We start from the raw sequence: 21,471 nt of genomic DNA, 5'->3' as shown, positions 1-21,471 counted from the left end.
AAATTAGAAGAATAATTATTAATTCTAATTACCTTTTATTCCAAAATTGTCAATATATTGATTAAATACTGCAAATGCATAATTCATCTAATTGCTGCTAATTCATAGCTCATAATACATATAATTTGCGTGTAATTTGAAACAGTAATTATTTGAAATTACACATCTTTAGTGAGAAAATTTGCTTAATTATATATTACGTGTACTGCGCATGTGTTCTCGACAAAATAGTCTTACTTGCAAAAGAGTTTTCTTTACAAATTCAAGGTTTTCAAGAAAGCGCTGAAATATCTTTTATGTAATAATTTATATTCATTAATACATCTTGTAAAACACAAGCGTATCTCAAAGAAGCTAACCGTGTCGTCGGCGTTGCTCGACCCCGGCGGCGGCGCGATACTTCGTTCGTATTCGCCACACCGTCGCCGCCGCCGCAGCAGCCTCGGCGAGAGGCTCTTGCGGTGGCGCGTGTCCGGGTAGCGCAGTGCACAGTCGACCGTCAATCTTTCCGTACGCGGGAGGGTGCGAGTGGGCACCGTTGGTCTCGGACTCTTTTTATCAGTGTTCTGTTTTCCGTGATTTCCGTTGTTAGTTTCGCGTTTTTGATTCATCGTTGTTTCTCATATATTTTCTTCTTCTTTCCCTTTCTCTCGTTCAGTCGAGAGAGGACGATCAACGATTTTCGCAGACTCCATTCTTGGGGAGAGATCCCGGACCGTCGTACACAGATTTTATTTTTCTCGTCCGTTCCGCGATGAACGGAGACGCGAGGAACGAGCAACCAAGCCCCGACAATGCCGACGCTTCCTCGCTCAGCGCTGACATCCTCAACCCCTTCGTACATCGGCTCGAACTCGACTCGACCTACGACAAGCTCAAGGTCAGTACCTCTCTCGAAAGCGGCTTCTTCCCAGGATCGATGCTCGTGCAAGCGCGTTTTAGGGGATGCCACACCGTTGCCGCCGCCGTCGCCACCGCCGCCTCCACCACCGCCTCCACCACCGCCGCGAGGCGGGGTGTGCTTCGATCGCGGTGCCGAGAAAGGGTGCGCGTGAGTGTCGGATAACTTCGCAGTTTACGTTAAATTTCCAGATCTTTCACATATTGCATCCGACAAAAAAACGATAAGCAAAATGAGAGATAGCGCTTTCAAATGAAAATATTTAGAAACGCAATTCAAATTGCGTAATATATATATATATACATTTCCGTATATATATATATATATTCCGTAATATATATATATATACATTTCCGTATATATATATATATATCTACGAAAAAAATGAGATTAATTGCGAAAACGGGTCATCGGTGAAATCTGGCCCGCTCTCTCCGGAAAATACGGTCCAAATGGACGAGAAGGTTTTTTTTTTCGGAGAAATGTTTTCTCTTCGAATATTTGCCATATCGAGTTCAGACGTTAAATTATAAAATAACAGTATACGAGCACTCTTCGAGTGCGACGATACGTGTAATGATTATCACCGTTATATAAGATTGTAATGCAATTCAAGCAGAAGGCAGGAAGAATTGTCTGCGGAAAGCAGAGAGTCGAGAAAAGGTGATATCGTCTGTGAAGGCAATAAGCTGGTTTTTCCACCGGTTTGTAAGCACCATGCGGCAACTTTCACACCAGAAATCGTTTGGATGCGGCTGATCAATGTTTTTGTGCGCTTAACATTGAAGCAACGTAGTCGTGTCGCCGTTCCGGTCGCTGTACCAGAGTTCGGGATGATTTCATTGTTAACACGATATAAATTCACATATATATCTGTAAAACGACAAACTTTACTGCCAGAGCGCTCGCTAATTTCCGCCCCACTTTCTTCGACGCATTCTCGTCGGGGCTTCCACGCGAAATGTTAGTCGCGTATGTTAACCGCGAACAAGGTCAATTGAACGACGAGTACATTCACTTTACTCCGATCCACAAATTTGTGGATTTGTAAAATTGAAAACAAAAACAAAATGATATATTTCATATAAAAATTTTACATACACATCTAAAGAGAACTTTAGATATTTTTAATTAAAAAAACTCAAGAATTGTTAATGTCGAAATTTAAACGTATATAACTAACATCCTACGATAAGAAAGAAGTTTGCGTTGTTTTATGCGAACAGTGATAAGAAAATAGAAAACAGTTTTCACACTAAAAAAAAAAAAAAGTAGTCTCTTCATTAATTTCTGTTCTCAACAAAAATAAAATCGCTCAACAGTTTTATAGCCACGTGTTTTCGTGCTGTTAAAATCGCGCGGCCTGTACTTTGCTAACCGTTAAACTGACGCAAGTAGCACTCCTTCGTGGACCGATGCTTTCTCTTGTTAAAACATCGGTGAAGTCTGACCGAGTGTAGAAAGCCCACATTCATTCGGTATTACGAGTTAGAGAGAGGTGCGCGAGTGTCGATTTGCCTGGAACAAAATTCAACCCAGGAGTGAAACCACGCGCGTGCGCGCGTCGTTTAAGGAAATCGAAATCGAAAAACAAAATATATTATAATGATTGTCACACAAGATTTCTTTTCAATTTGCATTAAATACTTTATATTTTTATACACACGGAGAATATACAAAGGTTCACGTTCTTATCTCTTTCCATGTCTTTTGTCATTGTATTTTTAATAAATCTAATATCTTTTGTCATATCTTTTGCACGTGTGGTGTAATACGCAGTTTTTCATAAATAAAACATTATCGCCATAAAAGCTGGGAGGCGATAACGTATAATCTGTTATTTTCCGATGTGTACATAGATGCGAACATATCAACAATGTTACTTATCGAGATATTGGCTCTTTGGATTTACAGTTATACATCCGCGAGCAACAACTTTCTATACAAAATCTCAGCGCTCGACGAGTATATAATGTTTGAAATTTTTTGAAAACAAAATATGAAAGATGATTTCATTTGAAAACGGAAATGTCACGTGTCATTTTGCAAAATATGATTTTCAGTCGTAAAACAATTTGACTTGCTTACTTCCTACAGTCTCGAGAGTAACGCAGCGAGCAGACGTGTGCGAGCACGGCTTCTCTATCAGCTGATTTATTGATTTTCTGAAAATCACACATTTTATACACGCCTACGGAGACGTTGGATTTCACGCGCTTATTGGCTTTGCATTAATTAATTAACAATTTAATAATTATTGCGAATTTTGCAAAATGATAGGTGACTTTTTTAAGCTGAGGATCGATACGAGTTAATATGCCGGATACATGTACATGCATACAAATATAGTTTTTAAACGTAAATTAATACGTATATGGTAATTCGAATTAAATTCAATTCGAAAATTTGTATATATGCTTGGTTTGCATTTTCATGACTTTTTTGTTCGAAATGACACAATTTAACTTCACATCTTCGGCTATGTCGGAAAGTTTCAAACACCGAAGATACACGGAAGTTCTTTCTCGCTGTTTTGTGTTTGTGCGTTTGTTTTTTCCTTTATTGATCAAAGTCAATAGTCAATAGTCAAAATCAAAGTTAGCTTGAATGAAATATTCTCACGTTGATCTCAACCGGCGCGCTTTCATCCCTCGCTTTAATCTCATTAACATTAACACACAAAGTTTATCTTCAGTCGTTAATCCAAATGTCCTTCTGTCCCAATTCCTGCTTTGCATTCACTCTCGTTTGCAGAAGGATTACGTCATATCCCACGACGCGAGTTTGCGATCAGACAACACACACGTGTGTGTGTGTTTACATAAATAAACACCTAAGAAATATATATAAAATACATAAATATTTATTGTAGAATAAATAAACATATAATTTGAATGACTCGCATATTTCTGTGATTTGCTTGTTTTTGCGGTTACTCTTTGCGGGAGATGAAGCGAGCAGCTGATGTGTAACTAACGGAACACAGCGGGAACGTAACCGAACGGTACCTCGCGTCCGATCTCTTTTCCGTTCTTTATAGTCTTTCTTTCTTCATCCTTCTGCGAGATGAGAAATTGAAGCCATTGGTGGGCACCTTCTAACCTTGACCGCGTGACAGACGGTGGGCTCGAGCCAATTACTTACTTTACCTGCGTGTCCCACTTCTGTCACGTCATTCCACCACATACGCATAGTGAGAAACGATTTAATAAAGTGTTTAATAGTTTTCTGAAAAATTATTTTACATTTTATAGTGCATTCCATTAACATTTAAATTCATTTAGACCCTATAATATTTAACATTTATGCAAATGCGTGAAAATAAAATATATATACGTTATTTGACGAATTATTTATTTATATATAATTGCGTCACAAGAACGTTATTACCTGTCGTTACGTTTTGTACGTGGAAACAAAAAAAAAAAAAAAAAAAAAACAACTTGCTTGAGAGAAGAAAAAAGTAAATTCCGCGAAAATGTTTGTGAATGTTGCAGACGATATTCCTAACAATTGCCCTCCTGCCGGTCAGACTAGCTGCCATTACGACTCTGATGATTCTGGCGTGGCTGTTAGCTTGCTTGGGTCTGCACGGTTTGACCGAGGAGGATCTTCGGAGGGCTCCTCTCAAGGGTTGGAGACGGTACGTTAGCAAAAGCAAAAACAGCATGATAGATCTCAGCAAGAGGAGATCGCACAACCCTATTTTTTCCTTCGTTATTCCTCATTCCGAGCCTTATCTCACTACTCTCTGTGCTATTTATGTTAATAATTGATTAATTCTTCAGATTCGCTTTTTAACCCTTTCTCTTCCTCCTGGTATATATATTATCTCGCTTTGCTGATATATAGACTAAAAAAAAAAAAAACCCTCGCGCGAATATCTTCAAATGTACCGATCGAGTTCGGAGAGTTTAGATCTGGACCTTTGTTTAAAAATTCGTTTGCACGAAAAATATTTTTATGAAAAATATTTATTGCAATTTATTTTTATTTATAAATTTAATAATAATTCAGTTTAAAGTCAATTTATTAATTGACTCTGGCCAAAAAAAGTGAAAAAAAGAAGTTTGCCTCTAAATTCGTGTGTTCTCCGAAGTAGGACAAGGTTTAGCCTTTTCGTCTTAACACTGTTTGCGAGATTTCAGTATCTAAAACACATTTCCGTATTCAGCAAATGCTTTGTATGCGGCCTTCGTAATGTATAAACAGTGACTCAATCTCTCTTCATCGACAGATGAATTATAATTACAACATAAATTAACCTAGTCACAATGATACATTAATTTTGTACGATTAAAACTATTTGAAACATTTTTTTAAGTATATCTTTAATTTTTTTAGTTTTTTTAGCGCATATATATATAGACAATATGCAATAAAGTCGCGTGGTATCGCCTGTTTATATATTTCTTTCACACTTTAGTTTCTTTATGCACGTTACACACACATACACACACTTTATCAAAGTCGTACAGCGAGGAAAGTTTATAAGTCAACCTTGTGCTATTAAAGCCGTGCCATGTAAAGTTATAATAAATGAATTGAGTTGGTAGAAACTGTTTTGAAGTATTGTATTTTTAACTAATCACGGTGGAGAGAGAAAGAGAGAAAATAGCACCTTTAGTTCTAAATTATTTACGAATTCTCGTTTGAAATTACGTGACCGTCTATTACCTGAAATTATACGCTGTTTATAAATAAAGCGCCAATCGGACGTGTGCCCTTCGGACGTATAAAGAAAAAGAGTAAAGAACTTCTTTTCCTCTTAGAGAAGTTTTCTCCGCAGTGAGGATTCGTAAGTTTCGTATCTCCTGTGAAACTCGCGAAATCGCTTAAGATAGGTGAAATCCTTAGCGCGGATCTAAGGATCTCTCTCTTTCTATATGAACTAAGAATATATACAAAATTGCGAGTCTCCGAGAGACTCGCGCGGGACTCTCACTTAATAATTTCAAATGTCGCTTCTGAATATCTCGCTACAGTTATTTCGACGAAATAGAAAATTCCTTCTTTCCTTCCCCATACGAGAGAGAGTAGAAGTAGAGAAGTAGCGTCGGACGATGGTGCATGCGCACTGCAAATAAAACCACTTAAAAACAGAGACATGCGCGTCGTGATCTGCTGGATGATGCGGGCGTTATTTCTCTGCGGTGGATTTCATCATCTGAAGGTCAAGGGCCGGAAGGCAGAGACTAAGGATGCACCGGTGCTGGCCCTCGCTCCGCATTCCAGCTTCTTCGATGCACTTCCGGTCGTATACCTCGGCGGACCAAGCATCGTTGCCAAAGGGGAGAGTAGCCGCCTCCCTTTCTTTGGAAGTAGGTCTCTCATCGTTACGTGTTCGCCCAGTTAGGGGCGAATCGAACCAAATGAGGGACAGGTCGCGCGTTCGACCCATTTTCAATTTTAAATCAAACGCAATTTGACTATTATTAGAAGACTTTGTTTGTAGATTGTTGTTGTTTGAAACTTACAAGCCCCAAATATAGCGACCTCTCCCTTTGCGAGAAAGCACAATGTTCGACTCTGTTTCATTCACACACTTCGTTGTACGTAATATAAATATATACATACATGGTGGATGGGATTTACTTTTCTCAGCAACTAACTGTGTCATTTTTAACAATTGTTGATAATACGTGGTTTTTGACATCTTACGACATTTTATTGTACATTTTATCTCTCTTCGATCAGTAAATCAAATAGCAATTGAATTCGGAAAGCACCGGCTAGTTAAAGGGTTTAAATAAACAGCACTACTTGTTAACTCTCTGATGCGTTATTTGATAATATCCGTTGTGTCGAAAAGTGAAGTTAAATATAGAAAAAAAAAAAAAAAAATACAAGAAATCTCTTCGGCAAATTACTCAACGTGTAGACACACATCGCATGTGAATGAAGAACACGATTTGGACATCGACGGAGGTGTCGCAATGGAGGGTTAAAAAAGGAAGTGCAAAGCACGAGGCGTTGTTGTGATTATACTAACGTTTCTCGAGTATCAATAGCACGAGTACTAATCGAGCGGTTTTACTTATCGTCTCTTTTCTTTCTCTTTATCGCTCGATCGTGAAAGTGCATCGAGCGTTCCGCACATAAATTTCTCTTCTTCATAGAGTATGTATCGGTCCGATTATCGAGCACATATCGATGCACTTGGGAAACGTACTTCTCTTATTTCAAATGATTACGACATTGATCGAAACGTGTAATTCATCATCGCTGTATTTTCGCGATACTTTAATTGATCATTGAAAGAAATTAACATGACAATTATTGGAATATACAATTCCACTGTGTGCATTGTACCTTGTCGGTTGAAACCCGCAGCAAGTTAGTGCCATGGATATGTTTCGTGGGCCGACTTACTTACCAGGCCGGCGGGATGAAAATCGTGGTCCGAGGAAAACAGGCGTCCAGATCGGAAGCACCGATTCTGGTCCTCGCGCCGCACTCGACCTTCATCGACGGCGGCATCGTTTACGTCACCGGATTTCCCTCGATCATCGTCCGCCGGGAATCGGGATTAAATCCGTTTATCGGAAGTAGGTGTTTTGCTTTTTTTCATTTCTTTGCGTTCTATTGTGAATTTTAAAAAAAAATAGGTAAGTCAAACCGTTGAACAGTATTTTTTTTTTTTTTTTTTCTTAACCGACATGAGCCAAACGGAAAGCTACCAAGTGTCACGTATTATGTGCTATAAATACGTGAAGTCGTTTTGAACAATTTCCAACGAGGCATTATTGTGTGTTGGTGAAAGTTGTGTGTTGTAGTAACTCGCAACAACTTTTATGTGCGCAAGGTTGAAGTTTTTGCGTCGAAGATAAATAATTTATGTTTATAATCCTTTACAAGAAATTTTTATTACTAGTGTAGGTCGAGATAACATTTACTTTGAGTAATAAAACATCGTTCGGTGATACAAATATATTATCAGTAATAAAATTCTGTAAAGGATGTGGCACGTGTATATTTTATTATTGTCGGTAGAGAAATACGGCATTATCACGAATGCATAGCAGTGCAATAACTTTTTTCCGCACTGATATAGACATAGATATAGATATAGATTAAAAGTTACAAATGTGCAATAGTATTTTTACCAAGTAATTGTGTTCGCTACTGTCCAATAAAAAATTATTAATAATATTCAAAGCAATTAATCCCATTCACCATTATGTAGTACGAATTATTTGAAAAAAAAGAAAGAAAGAGAGTGAGAGAGAGAGAGAGAGAGAGAAGAGCAGATGCGGAATGAATGCAATAAATATATTACGAATTGCGCAACTAGCATTACTTGGCTCAGTCGATCGGAACAAGATCAAGTGTGGTCCAAGTCGCAATTATCAATGTATTGGTTATTTAAAGAAAAACTTAATTATATTTGCGTTGTTCTATTAATATTTCGCACACATGTAGAGCTCATCAACTATACGCAGCCGGTCTACGTATGGAGGGAAGATCCGAATTCCCGTCAGAATACCATTAAAGAGATCATCGAAAGGACCACTTCGAAAGAAGATTGGCCACAGGTAAACGCGGAATATTGAATTAAACCACTTTACATAACAAATATACAATATTGACATATGTGTATATAAAACGCAGGAAGCGGTATCACATGTAAACGTGATTAGTCCGTGAAGAGATTGGCTTAAAGTTTGTAGAATCATCAAACAGAGTTTACGAAGTTCATAAGAAAAGTTATTGCAGTTCTTCTCAACTAACTTTCTATTTCGAATAATCCAACGATTTGAGTGCACGCAAACTCGCGATCAAGGCTACATGTGTGCTCGCTTGCCGCGCGAATCACTACCTTCTCTCATCTGCTTCATATAATTGACCGATTATCCACCGCAGGTTATGATATTTCCTGAGGGAACTTGCACAAACCGGTCGTGTTTAATTACATTCAAATCGGGCGCTTTTTATCCCGGCGTACCGGTGCAGCCTGTATGCATCAGATACCCAAACAAATTGGATACGGTTACATGGACGTGGGAAGGTCCGGGCGCGTAAGTATAGATCATCTCTCTCTCCTCCCATCGTTTGTTTGATCTCGCGCGTGTTTATCTTCGACGTTTATGTGTGTGATTAGATTTTTATCGGTATTTTTGTTTAAAATTTTATCGTTCGCAGATTGAAATTGCTGTGGTTAACATTGACGCAGTTAAACAGTAGCTGCGAGATCGAGTTCCTACCTGTTTACAAACCGAGCGAGGCGGAGAAATTGGATCCCAAGTTGTATGCGAACAATGTACGTCGTCTCATGGCAGAGTGAGTGTTTTTTTTCTTTTTTTCGCGCGAGTCGCAGGAGTTAACAAAAAGGTGTTTTAGATTTTTATTTCCCGTCCCAAAGAATTTGACACACATATCGTTGCGACTCTCTTTACAGCGCGTTGAAAATCCCCGTTTCGGATTACACGTACGACGACTGTCGAATTATTAGAAAGGCGCATCAGTTGCATCTTCCGCACGCGTCCAGTATCGTGAAGACGCACAAACTCCGCTACAAATTGGGGTAATGATGCACACTGCCTGCAGATTAAATTGATGATGATGCATCATTTTTTTGTTTTTATTTATGAATTAAAATTAAAGAATAATATTTTATTTATTTGTTTACGCGTTACAGTTTAGTGGAGTCGAAGACGGAGGAAGAACTTGTGCAGAAGAAGACGAGCAACTTCGGCGAAGTGAATCTGCAGGAATTCGCGCAGATCCTTAGATTAGATGAAAAAGATCCAACTACGCAGCAACTGTTTCGTATTCACGATAAGGTCGGATTAATTAGTTGAAATGACACACGTATATACATGTATATATGTGTATATATATATAATGAAAAGAAACTTGTTCTGAAGAGGAATTTCTATTTATTTTGCTTGTTACAGCTCGGACTAGGAAAGATCGATCTTGAAGAGTATATCTTCACCGTGTTGGCGACGGCAAATGCGTCTTCGGAACTTGACAAGGTCGAGATTGCGTTTGATGTAAGTTGTCGACCGCGTATAATTGTATTGCGTATATGTGTATAGCGTATATGTGTATAGCGTATATGTGTATAGCGTATTAAATCTTAATTTTACACGCATCACGTTGTGTCACGTAGGTGTGCGGCTCGAAGACGACGACGAGTCTGACTCAATCGGAGCTCAGGAAAGCCTTGAGATTGTCACTACACATACAGCCGGAGGAATCTGACAGGATCTTCCAGCAGGCTAAAACCGACAAGAACGACAAAACAGTGAACTTTGGTAAATATTTTCGCGTGATTGATTTTCTTTGATCGAGCAGTTGAGAATGAAGATCAATGACGAACAATGAAGGTGTTGATAAAATATATTTCTTGAAATTTATATACAAAAGTACGCAAAACGTTTCGGTCTCTAACTGGAGCCTTCTTCAGTCGCAGTTAAAAAAGTATGCTTAATTAAAATAAAATGAATATGATTCACATATTGGGATAAGAATTCGAATGCTGAGGGTCCATTCGAAGGGTCCAGTTAAAGACCGAAATGTTTCGCGTACTTTTGTACTAAATTTCAGAAGAAATATATTTAATCAACACCTTTATCGCTCGTCACTGACCTTCATTCTCAACTGCCTGTATTTATACTACACGAGCTTCTCACACTTTCTTCTGTTCTTTAATCGGTTTTAATTTGTTTTTTTACAGACGATGTTCTGACGCAACTATCGAATCGAGCGGAATACGCGCACTTGTTCGCTGCGAATAACGAGGGTTCGAAGAAGGCTATTTGAAATTGTCTGTTAGAGCCCGAGATTCCTTCCGTGGAACTTCGAGGCAGGCCTTTTCACAGTCCCGTCTGCTCCAATCCCGTATGAGAGGCACGTCATATTCCAAGATGTCCTGAGGATCTTAAAAGCGAATACACTATTTTGTCGTCCACGGCGAAGTTGCGGTCGCACGTTCGCGACGATTTTAGACTGCTAGCTCGCGTCTTTCCTATAATCCTACTAAATTTAGAGAAAGGAACTTAGAGCGAGAGAGATAGAGGAAACTTAGAATTTTAAAAACTCAAGGATTCTAAATAGTTTAGATTTGATAAATTCGAGAATGTTTAGTTATACATATATATGCTCGAAGAATACAGAGGATATAAAAATTCGAGGACACGCGCGACGTAAGTTTCTGTAAGAAATCGACGATGTATCGACGAGAGTTTTGACGTCTCGGGAGATTTCACTTTCTTAGAAAGTTCGGAAATGTGAAAGCCCAAGGATCCGAGGGAAAACCATTTTTATCCTTTACATTCGGAAAAAATTCGACAGTTCCTGGTGGCTGGTACTTCCGATTTGAAAAGATCTACGGACGTTAAAACCTCGAACAAGGGAAAACAAAGTTTTATGGTTTCTGTTTTTGCTGTATAGCACACACGCGTTAGTTAAATAATCCGCGATCGCAAAGCTTCTTTCTCTAGCTCGAAAGCGAGTAAATACACGGTATATAGGTCTCGGACATGCATTTAGATGAAAAAAAGGAAGAGAACGAAAGAGAAAGAGAGAAATGGGCTAGTAAGGTGTGTAACTAATTTATTTTTTCAGTTCAATGGTTCAGGCCGTTGTATTCGCTACACATGTACAGAGTAGTGCACGTACGCAAATATACACGTATAAACTTAAATTGTGTACATATTTGTTGTACACAATAGTATGAAACGACACATAACGTAGACACGGTCATGAAGAAAAATATGGCGAGATTGCGCGCCATATCGATCGTGTCTACTGTCTGTGAGCGCAAGTGCACTCATGTGTGTAGGTATGCTTGTATGTAAGTGATGTATGTATGTACGTTAATGTATGTATGTATGATGTACATAGAGAGAGAGGATATACAAGGGCGCGGAGAATTAAGAAAAAGTGCCCGCTTTGTAATATCTGTACATGAACGAAATGGCTGAAGTTTAATAACGCATTGTTAGTGGTCATTCTGAGTTAAAAACAAAAAAAAACCCGGATATATTAAGTTATATCTTCTAGTTAAAATAATGTTACAAATAACAGTATTTATTGAACTGAAAAAACTGCGAATTTTTTTATGCGTCTACTCTCTTGTAATTTTTATGTTCACCCAAACTGATATAATTTAGCGCCAAAGAGAACTATACATATAAATAACATATATACATAACATTTTATATTTATTTAAAATTATTTTACAAGAAACATTTTTTTTTTCTCATCTACACTAGAATTGGCAGTTTGTTAGATTAACTAACGATAAGGTAACGCAGTTATTTTAACTAACCCAGACAGCGCGGAAAGGCCAAAAGACATTTTTAAAGATGTCTAAACGACAATAAGACGTCTTTAAGTTGTTTTTTAGTCATCTTAGAAATATGTGCTGTCCTCTAGGAAGTGTGTACACTGAAAGCATATTGATCGAATAGACGTACGTATGATAAAACAGAAATTAGTTTTATTAAGTAATAGTAATCATAACTAAAATATATAACAAATTAAAATAAAAGAAAATAATAAATACTGCATTAGGTGTTTGCAAATTGAAGACGTGCTATTTTACTTTGAAAATTCATGTGACTGATCAATGCAATCGGTCACTTTAGCTGTAATTTGCGTTCGATTTTATCCGACTCCTACAATTTGTAAAACCAAATGCAATCATACACGCGAGAAACGAGCATGAAGTATGGGAGGAGGCGTTTAAGGATAATAAGTTAAATTATTTGGGTTTTTAAAAATTCCGCCAACTCCTGAACAACATGTTAATGATTCCCGATTTTCATTTTGGTTAAAGTAAAATAAAAAGCGAGAGCAACATTTATATATACGTCGACACTTTATTAGCTCGATATAATGTGTATTTAAAGAATATTATTACAATCGCGTGACTTCGGAATTATTGATAGCCCGTAATTTCCCGTCGGAATGACTAGACCGTCGATGCCTGCTAACTTGCGCGTGGGTTGACTGAACATATCCCGCTGCCTCGTCGGCACGTTTGTGCTTCTCCAGCTGAACGAATCGCGAGCCGGGTCCGCCACCGCCGCCGCCGCCGCCATCAAGGCACTCGCAGCTCAGACTGGCCTGATCTAAGTCGCCCTGATATGGTCCCGGCGGGATCAGCAAACTTTCTGTCGACTTGGTCGGTTGGAAGTGCCGACTGACCGTCGAGCTCGTCACTGTCGAATACGCGGTGCTGCCACTGGTGCTGGTCTTTCGTTGCACGGTGCCGATTAGCGTTTTCGATCTGCCACTGCCAACGCCGCTATGAGACCCTTTACCAGGACGTTCCGCGCTGTGAGTCTTGATGGTCGCGGTGTCCAGATAACCATAACCGAAGCCGTAACCTCCGAAAGCCTTGGTAGTCAGATTGTCCCAAGACTTAGGCTTGGCATATTGAAGGCACGGCGGTGGTCGCTGATGCACGCTTGGATCCCAGTACAGAGTATCGGTACTGAGGCTGGTGGAGCAAGAGGCGACGCTGTCAGCCGTCGTTGAAATGTCGCTACTAGTAATTGAATGAAGACTATGACCTGATGTGCGAGGACAATTGTGGGCAGATTGCTGCTGCTGTTGTTGTTGATCGCGTTGTCCTTGCGCGTGATGATGCTGCATGCTGATCTGTTGCTGCTGTTGTTGCTGTTGCTGCTGATGAAGAGTCTGTTCGTTCCGAGCGCGTCGTTGCTTCTCGCGACGTCGGCGACTAGGCACGCAATTCGGATCGCAGCAGGGACTGGCGAGATCATAAGCGTCAAGACTACCACTGTCGGATTGTTCCCGGCGACGATTCGCGCTGGATATGCAAGCGACACAAAGACTATTCTGAGGTGCCGAGTGTAACGAAGGTCCTTCACTAGCGACAGACGATTGCTGTTGCTGCTGCTGTTGTTGTTGCTGCTGGCAGGTCTGTTTGTGGGACTTGCTCTTCACAGGTGTTCCGGTCATGCCGTTTGCTTGATGATAACTGTGACGCGAGGAGACCGTGGTCACCGCGGATTCGCTTGACATTTTGGAAAGGAAGTGATGATGATCGCTGCGCGAACGTGGCGGTCCGACTGTTACCAGACAAGCGGCGCTACGTGGAATGAGACAAGGTCGTCCATCCGCAAACTGAAAAATTTACGTTTCTCAAATTACTTGCGTCATAATTAAGCGTACAAAAATAATAACAAAATTTTTTACAAGAAAATTGCGCAAGATCACATTAAGATATAATTCCTAAAAGTAATCACAAAAAATTTGAAACATTTACACGCGTAATGCGCGAGAGCAAATTTCTTATTATCAAAATGTAAGTAACGGCTACCACGTTATAAAGCAAAAGGTGTTCGGTAGAGGTTGCTGGCCGGCAGCATTGGATCGTGGAAGAGTTAAAGCTAGAAGAGGGCGATGGATGACCGGGGTTAGTGCCGGCGATGCTGTTAGGCGTTCTCTTGCGCGCTGGCAGTGAATGAGTCTTCCACCGGCCCATTAGAATGGACCGCTCTCTCTCGCACAATCTCTCCAGCTCGCCCAGACGGGACTGGAGAGCGCGTTGCAACTCGATGTAACGCATGTGTAGTTCCACCTGAAATCACGAAAATTTTATTCAAAAAAAAATTTTACTAATTAACACTCTCTTCAGACGTGCAAGCGATTTCATCCAAACTCAAATCGAAGTTGCGATCAGTAAGATCGAACTTTTTTCTCTTACCTTTCTAACGCAATCTTCGAAGGACACGACCATTCGCATTCTGGTATCACAGTTTTTGATAAAATTCACTAGGGTTTTGTGATCGGCTCTGTCCATCTCGTGGCCGTTAATAGAGAGTATCACGTCACCCTCTCGCATACCTGCCTTAAAAGCTGGCCCATCGTACTCCACGTAATCCACATACGTCACCATCTCTATCTCCTGCTCTCTCTTGTAGTGTATTCCATAGCTCTGTCGAATGAATTCGAGATCAAATCGTTAACAATTGAAACATTTGAGATATATACGAATAAAAGGTACTCTGTTAAAATGTTGTTTGAGCGTTTTATAAAAGACTTTTATAAAAGGCGGTTATTGATAAAGTAGAACGAGCACTAGTAGGTTTTTAGCAAGGTATCAAATTTTATCATGTAATACAATAATAACGTAATCGTTACCTGTAACGTGAAGCCGTATGTGCCGTTCTTTTTTTCAACGATAATCGTCCGGCGACGTCTGTCCTCATCAGCGCGCGCAGTTCTATCGGACTTGGTTCTCTCAAGGACAGCCTAAGCAAAATTATTTATTATTATCGCTAAAATTGCAAACGCATTTGGATCGATTATTACGATAAAATAAAATTTCTATGATGCTTTCCGCGAGAAATGTATTATACATATAAAGGTTAATAAAGAGAGAAATAAACTTACGAATAATTATTAAAAATTCGAAGAAAGAACATTGTAGAACATTTTGTCGAGAATTAATTAAATCATGAATCATGAACAGGCACACACACACACACACACACACACCACAATGTTATTTAGTAACATTATATGTTACATCGGTTAACTATTAATTGCTTATATAAAATATCTTAATTAATAAAATATAATAATCTCGCGAAGAAACAAAACAGAACAGAACAGTGCACGTTTATTCCTTACTAAGCAACTAAATTTCGAAAACGACGCGAAAGAGTTTGACGTATGTGCATTAGAGTGGGTCTTATTTCTGGTGAAAATTTGTTTTAAATTGTAATTTTGACGAAATTGTTTTGTTGCAACACTCTCTAGAATGGTTCCAATTGCTAAAAAAAATAATTTGTGAAAAAGTTCAGCCCGATCGAATAAGGGGAAAAGGAGCACCTTAAAAAATTTTATATTTTTTTGAAAACCGTTAGTCGTACAAAAAAAGTAATAGATGATAAAACATCTTTTTTTTTTTAATTTTTTTAAAGGCCCAGAGGCTCCTTTTTCCTTTATCCAATCGGGTTGAATTTTTTTATAGATTATTTTTTTGGCAATTGGAACCGTTCTAGAGAGTGGCGCAAAAAAATTCAAAAGTCCAAAATAAAGAGTCCACTTTAATGTGCACGCATATCAAGTGTCCATACGCGCACACACGCGACGACTCGCGCGATCCTAATACATATAATATATATGTATAGCCTGTCTCTCTTTTATATAGTATCTCACATTCTGTGTGTGTGTCATTCTGCTCGGATAATTGTCCTTGAATGACCTCGTCTTTACCTCCCACTCTACCTCGTCGCTTTTGTTACGATTGCACCGATGGTTTAAAACCATCTGCTAGTGTCACTGTAATTCGAAACCTTTTTGCGTTAACTTATTCTGCAAATTTTTTAATAATTCTTCTCTAATAATAAGATTTTAAAAATTCGATATGGACTCAAGAATTTCATTACAAGCTTGAAAGAGCTTCAGTTTTTATTTGATTTCTTTTCTTTGGTCACCGGCCGATTTTCCCGCAATGCGAATATCAGGTGAAAAGGAAACACATCAATACTCTCGCAATAAATTGCACTCAACTATGACATTGCAACTTTAACAGTCTTATGTAAATTCTTGTTAATTGATGTTTACAAGATGAATTACATCGCATCAACATGCTGCATAGATTTGATCGATGTTCAATCGATCATAATCGAAGTCCCGGAAAAAAATCGTAGACATTGTTTTTTGCAAAAAGTCTCAGTAGTGTAGTATTGCTGTTGTTGTTAATGAGTTTCATCTTTCAAAAGAACAAATGTCAAACGCTGGCTCGTTATCGCACGTAGTGTTGGTGCGACAACTCGCCAAACTATTGCCATTTGTGGTACAATGACTTTAGTGTTGCTCGAAAATTTCTCTCCAACGAGTTGTTTTTCTTTTTTACAAATTCTAAAATAAACAAAAAATCACACGGAAGGCGGATAAAGCAGCGGTTTGAAGCCCAACTCATAAATTTTGACCGTTGCAACAGTCGAAGTATGAGGCTGATAAATCGTCAAAAATTATCGAGAGCATCTACTTCGGTGAGCTGTCACATGCAACAACAAGTTTGACATTTGATTGTTCCTCTGAAAGATAAAACTTGTCCACGACAACAGCAATGCGATACTACTGTCGTTATCTATGGATCGTTTCGGATACTTATCATTCGCTCCTCGTATATAGGTGTACTCGGCCTATTGCCTTTGTAACAAGATTTTCTATTTATTCGCTTTAGGATTAGTTATATATCTCGTTCAAATTGAAAAGCGATAATAATCGATATGATTTTAACAAAAAAACTGTACAGTTCCTTTTTTTCTCCTCGCGGTTGAAAAGTGCGATAAGAAAAAATTACAACGTTGCACAAGTGAGAGATCAGACAGAGAAGCAATGTGACGGTAATTACACATTCGACGACGCCGCTCCATTCCTCCTCGTCGCTGTTGTCGACGCCAGGTGTTCGCCGCTGCCCGGTGCCGGCGCTGTTCGAGTTTTGCGGTGAGCTGTTCATACTGGTCGGGCAAGAATGTCCGTGATGAATGGCCGGGTCGTTGTCGTTGCCGGGATGCCATCAACCAACCGGTGCCAGGCGTCTTCCCGAGATCGGCTAAGTTGAAGGGATTTTAAAACGCGCGTCCCGACGCCGTACGACGCCGCACGACGCCGCGGCGGCACGTCTCTGTCGCGAAGATGTCTTCTGGTGTCGACTGTCTCTGGGTTGTTCATCGCGCAGACGCGACAATATCGGCCTAACACCCCGTAGCGCGATAAGGGGTTGGCGGGGGTATGAGCGGCGGCGGCGGCAGTGTCATCGACCGGAGCCTCTCCACCTCCCGTTGTTGCATCCCTCTGGCTCCATCGCGACGTTCCCCCGCGACGTTAGACAGGAATAAACGGAGATTTAAATACGCAGGACCGCACGTGGATGCTGAACAAGAACCGGAACGCTAGGACAGTCATAATAGCGCGCGCAGACTGATGATATATCCGCTGTTGAATATCATAACTTCCGGAATTCCGAAATTTTAGCACAGTTCTCACATTTGATCTCTTTGGAAACATCTTCTCGTTGTTGTTTCTCAATGATGAATCATTGATATTTGTCGAGACTGAGTTTCTGAATTAAACGGGGCAGCCGCATTTTCTAATGGTTTCCTTGCGCCTGAGTAAAGTGCTTTTCTTTTCGGGACAACACGGTGCGCACTTATCTTCCTTGACGTCTACCAGCCGACGTTCTTTTCGCTTATATTCGTCACAGATAGCAGCGCTGATCATTGCAGCTTCCCCACTGCCGTCGGTCTTCTTGCACAAGCACTTGTCCGGGAGGATGGGAGTGATCTTCTTGAATTGAAATAAGCTGTTGCTGTCAATCCTTTTGAAAAGATAGAGTTTCTTGTCGGGAGACATTTGAAACTGCGTGACTATTTTTCTGCCAAAACTGGAAATGCGGATGAAGACCGTGACTTCGCCGACGCATTTTCCCGTCGCCGTGGTGATCTGGAAAGTGTTCTTCATCATTCTGTAGCTATTGATGTTGTCGACGATCTGCCGGCTCAGGACCCAATTTACGAGATCGCAAATTTGGATCTGGTGAGTACCTGTGAGGTAATTGTGAAGTAATTGTGGGTGTTTTAATTAATGCGAAGGAATTTAATCAAAGAATATAACTGAAGAAAAAACCTATTAACATCACGTCCGGCAAATGTCCCGGCGGTAGTTCCTTGTACACAGACATTGTTACGGGAAAAATGGTTAATGGTTTTTGAAGAACAGCACTTGGAAGAGCGAACAAACAGGATTTGCCCTTTTTAAAGACTTGCGATCCCTCATTAACACAGACGCAATCTTCTGCTGCCGTTCCTTGATAAATATTAATAGGCGGTAAGCCCAGTACCTGTCGCAGTTACATTGTAATATATAAAAATAATATTTTTTAAGAATAAGATTTTTAAAATATAAAAAAAAACAAGATAAAAGACAATATACATAATCAATTTACTTGAAACGAGATGAAAGTCTTTGTCGGCAATATTTTCTCTTGACTAGCCCATATTGCGGGAATATTGACAGTGTCAACTAAGAACTCGATCAAGAACAATTGTCCTTCCATTTGATTTTGTATTAATATATAATTTTATACGTAATTTATAATTTGTGTATGTTTCATAGATAACAATGTTTATTTTGTGTATTGTTTGTCGTTTATCACTTTATTCAATTTAGATTATTATCAACGATAAAGAGAAGAGATAGAAGAAATTTTAGGTTGACATTTATATTTGAAGTCTTATCGATCGAAGCGCCGTCTTACTGTACAGGAGAATTCATTTATGATTAATTATCTTTCTTGCATGATTAATACTTACATTTTATAAAAAAATATTGTAAACAATACTCGTTTTATTACACTTATTGGCAGTTTGTATAAAATAAACTTAATTGCAATTAAATAAAATATATTTATTGCACAAGTTAATAAATTAGTTATACAAAAATAATTTTTTTTAGTAAAATCTTAGAAGTGTAAGGTAACAATTAAAAAAAGGATAAAAAGGGAAACCGCACACACAATCAAAAGAAGTAAATTTTTTAAAATAAATTCAAGTTTATCGGAATTTGCCTTTTAATTCTGAACGTATTCGCTGTTTTTTCTTAGCTTTGTGCTTTTTTTTATCATCACGTCTTCGGTCTAGCGGTTTCTTTTCTTTTACTTCAAGATCCGTCTGTATATCTCTAGTCTCGTATCTAATAGGTGGCCTTCTTTCAGATCCTTTCGGAGTCTTCATCTCCAGCTGTATGTCGGACTTCTCGTTGACACCAACAAGACCTTTTTTGCCGATTCTCAGAACAAAAATATCGTGTTGGGACGACGTAGCGTCTGGTTTGGTCGTATCGGGTTCCGCAGCAACGGTTACAGTAGGTTTTTTACAACCGTTATCGCCGTTGTCAAAGAGACCAGAGACCTTGAGAACTACCGGCTTGCAGAACTGACTGCGACTAGATTGCGAGCTCTTCGATAACTGAAAATCAGAGATCTGAGCTCAGCTTGCATTTTTACTTCAAAACTTTTACACTTTTTTTTTTTTTTTTAAACACATACCGCATCCTTCAGTTTTACATCCAGCATTCTATCGTCAACTTTACTTTTCATTCCCTCATCCCTCTTAACAATTTTTTCTTTCCCACATGGCGCACAGATATAACTCTTTAACATATTCGCCGGATAATTGAATAATTCTTGAAGATTCTTGCTAGATGCCTCGCACAGATCGATAACGCTCGAATCTGTTTTTCGATAATCGTGCATTATAATCCGATCGGTTGTTTCACCAGTGCCGAAGAGAGAAGTCGAGAAATCTTCCGTTATCGGCTCATCAAATTCCGTGACTATTGTTTCTCCGTAACTGGACAATTTCACAAAGACGTCGAGAGTGCCTGACTGGTTGTGGTTGTAAATTAATGGCACTTCAGCGTCGAGCTCTTTGGTTGTCGTGACACCCGCGCCCCAACACTTCAGTATTTCTTTTCTGAGAGCCAAGTACTGCTTGGACAGGTTGAGGGTGCCAGTGCCGACTAGAATATATTTCGGTATGATGTTATCGGACATCTGTTTCTTCACGGTGAAGTTAAGAACCATCTCCACGGCGCAGTTCGCCACTTCATTGTAATCGAGGGGAAACAAAACTGATTTTCCAGCGTTGAACACTTCAAAGAAATTTCTAATATCATTCCGCGACTGATTAAGGGGATCTGCGGAAGTCACCGTTAGATCGTCCTCGTCTACGAAATCGAAGAATCCGAAATGGACGACGGTGGGCACGGCGAACATTTGATTAAGTTTAGCCAAGCGATCGCTCGACACTCGTCTCACGAACACTTCCATTAGAAACAGATAGTATTTGTCTTCCGGTCTGGACATACTGACTGATTGCAATGTTTGCCGACAGATAATTCACGTGCATTATCAGTTTGAACGATGATTTATTGGTTAGCAGAGAGATAACTTAAAAAAGAGACGCACGATATGAGAAAGTTTTCCGTTGAAAAATAGTTTTTCAAGCAGTTATTCAACGAGTCTAAAAAAGTTGAACAAAAATGGCAAAAGCACGTTAGATTGGATAAAAGTTCACTGGATCAATTTTTTAATATGGCACAATTTCAGAAACAAGATTATCAGAAGGTTATCGCGACAGTATTGACAGCTGCCGCGCTTGCTTAATGACTTGATACATGTATATTGCGCAACGTTACTGTTTTACTCATTCAAAAGTCTCGATCGAGTTTGCTTTGATTTACGATAAAAAAACGAGATAAAGACAAACACGTAAAATAAATAACAGGATAAAACAAACTTACACAATGATATATATGATTGTTATAGTATTGCGCAAGATAGAATTTGATGCATAAAACAATCCACGACCTTAGAGAATGATGCAATGTCAATAGAATTAGAAGTAGTTATTAAGGTTACATTTATGTACTCTTTATAGATCTCTCTGGCTGTGTGTTTTTAGTTTTTACGCGTCTTTCAAGCCTTTAACTATTACACCTCTTAATATTAGAAAATATTAATCCAAAAATGTAACTTAATCGACAAAATTAATTTCTATATATATATATTT

The 21,471-nt window shown here is 39.1% G+C and overlaps 3 protein-coding genes across 6 annotated transcripts; 1 reads left to right on the top strand and 2 right to left on the bottom strand.

Annotated features, from left to right (window-relative positions):
• The first annotated feature begins 479 nt into the window (after nucleotides 1-479).
• LOC109855182 (lysophosphatidylcholine acyltransferase) lies at nucleotides 480-12,718 on the top strand. 2 transcript variants are annotated; one of them, XM_020429094.1, is made up of 11 exons: nucleotides 480-880; nucleotides 4,399-4,544; nucleotides 7,235-7,449; nucleotides 8,324-8,436; nucleotides 8,765-8,919; nucleotides 9,044-9,181; nucleotides 9,300-9,425; nucleotides 9,540-9,684; nucleotides 9,799-9,897; nucleotides 10,017-10,161; nucleotides 10,584-12,718. In XM_020429094.1, the coding sequence occupies exons 1-11, from the start codon at nucleotides 755-757 to the stop codon at nucleotides 10,667-10,669; spliced, it is 1,494 nt and encodes a 497-aa protein (XP_020284683.1). In that variant the 5' UTR covers nucleotides 480-754; the 3' UTR covers nucleotides 10,670-12,718. The 2 variants fall into 2 exon arrangements, with proteins under 2 accessions (XP_020284683.1, XP_020284682.1); XM_020429093.1 differs by lacking the exon at nucleotides 7,235-7,449 and adding an exon at nucleotides 6,005-6,222.
• Nucleotides 12,713-17,502, bottom strand: LOC109855180. Of its 2 annotated transcripts, none has more exons than XM_020429091.1 (5): nucleotides 17,253-17,502; nucleotides 15,026-15,136; nucleotides 14,589-14,819; nucleotides 14,202-14,462; nucleotides 12,713-14,005 (listed from the first exon to the last, which is right to left on the bottom strand). In XM_020429091.1, the coding sequence occupies exons 1-5, from the start codon at nucleotides 17,355-17,357 to the stop codon at nucleotides 12,770-12,772; spliced, it is 1,944 nt and encodes a 647-aa protein (XP_020284680.1). In that variant the 5' UTR covers nucleotides 17,358-17,502; the 3' UTR covers nucleotides 12,713-12,769. The 2 variants fall into 2 exon arrangements, with proteins under 2 accessions (XP_020284680.1, XP_020284681.1); XM_020429092.1 differs by having other exon boundaries at nucleotides 14,205-14,462.
• Nucleotides 17,503-18,352: 850 nt separating this feature from the next.
• LOC109855203 lies at nucleotides 18,353-21,399 on the bottom strand. Of its 2 annotated transcripts, none has more exons than XM_020429133.1 (5): nucleotides 19,947-21,399; nucleotides 19,467-19,866; nucleotides 18,846-19,156; nucleotides 18,527-18,740; nucleotides 18,353-18,444 (listed from the first exon to the last, which is right to left on the bottom strand). In XM_020429133.1, exons 1-3 carry the CDS (start codon nucleotides 20,763-20,765, stop codon nucleotides 19,134-19,136), a joined length of 1,242 nt encoding a protein of 413 aa, XP_020284722.1. In that variant the 5' UTR covers nucleotides 20,766-21,399; the 3' UTR covers nucleotides 18,353-18,444; nucleotides 18,527-18,740; nucleotides 18,846-19,133. The 2 variants fall into 2 exon arrangements, with proteins under 2 accessions (XP_020284722.1, XP_020284723.1); XM_020429134.1 differs by having other exon boundaries at nucleotides 18,527-18,706.
• Between the last annotated feature and the right edge of the window lie 72 nt (nucleotides 21,400-21,471).

Source organism: Pseudomyrmex gracilis, unplaced genomic scaffold, assembly GCF_002006095.1.
Source record: "Pseudomyrmex gracilis isolate BER0280 unplaced genomic scaffold, ASM200609v1 scaffold_83, whole genome shotgun sequence".
In the NCBI taxonomy this organism is placed as follows: Eukaryota; Metazoa; Arthropoda; class Insecta; order Hymenoptera; family Formicidae; genus Pseudomyrmex; species Pseudomyrmex gracilis.
Note: the sequence above shows the minus strand (reverse complement) of the source record. Positions and strands in the feature narration are given on the sequence as shown.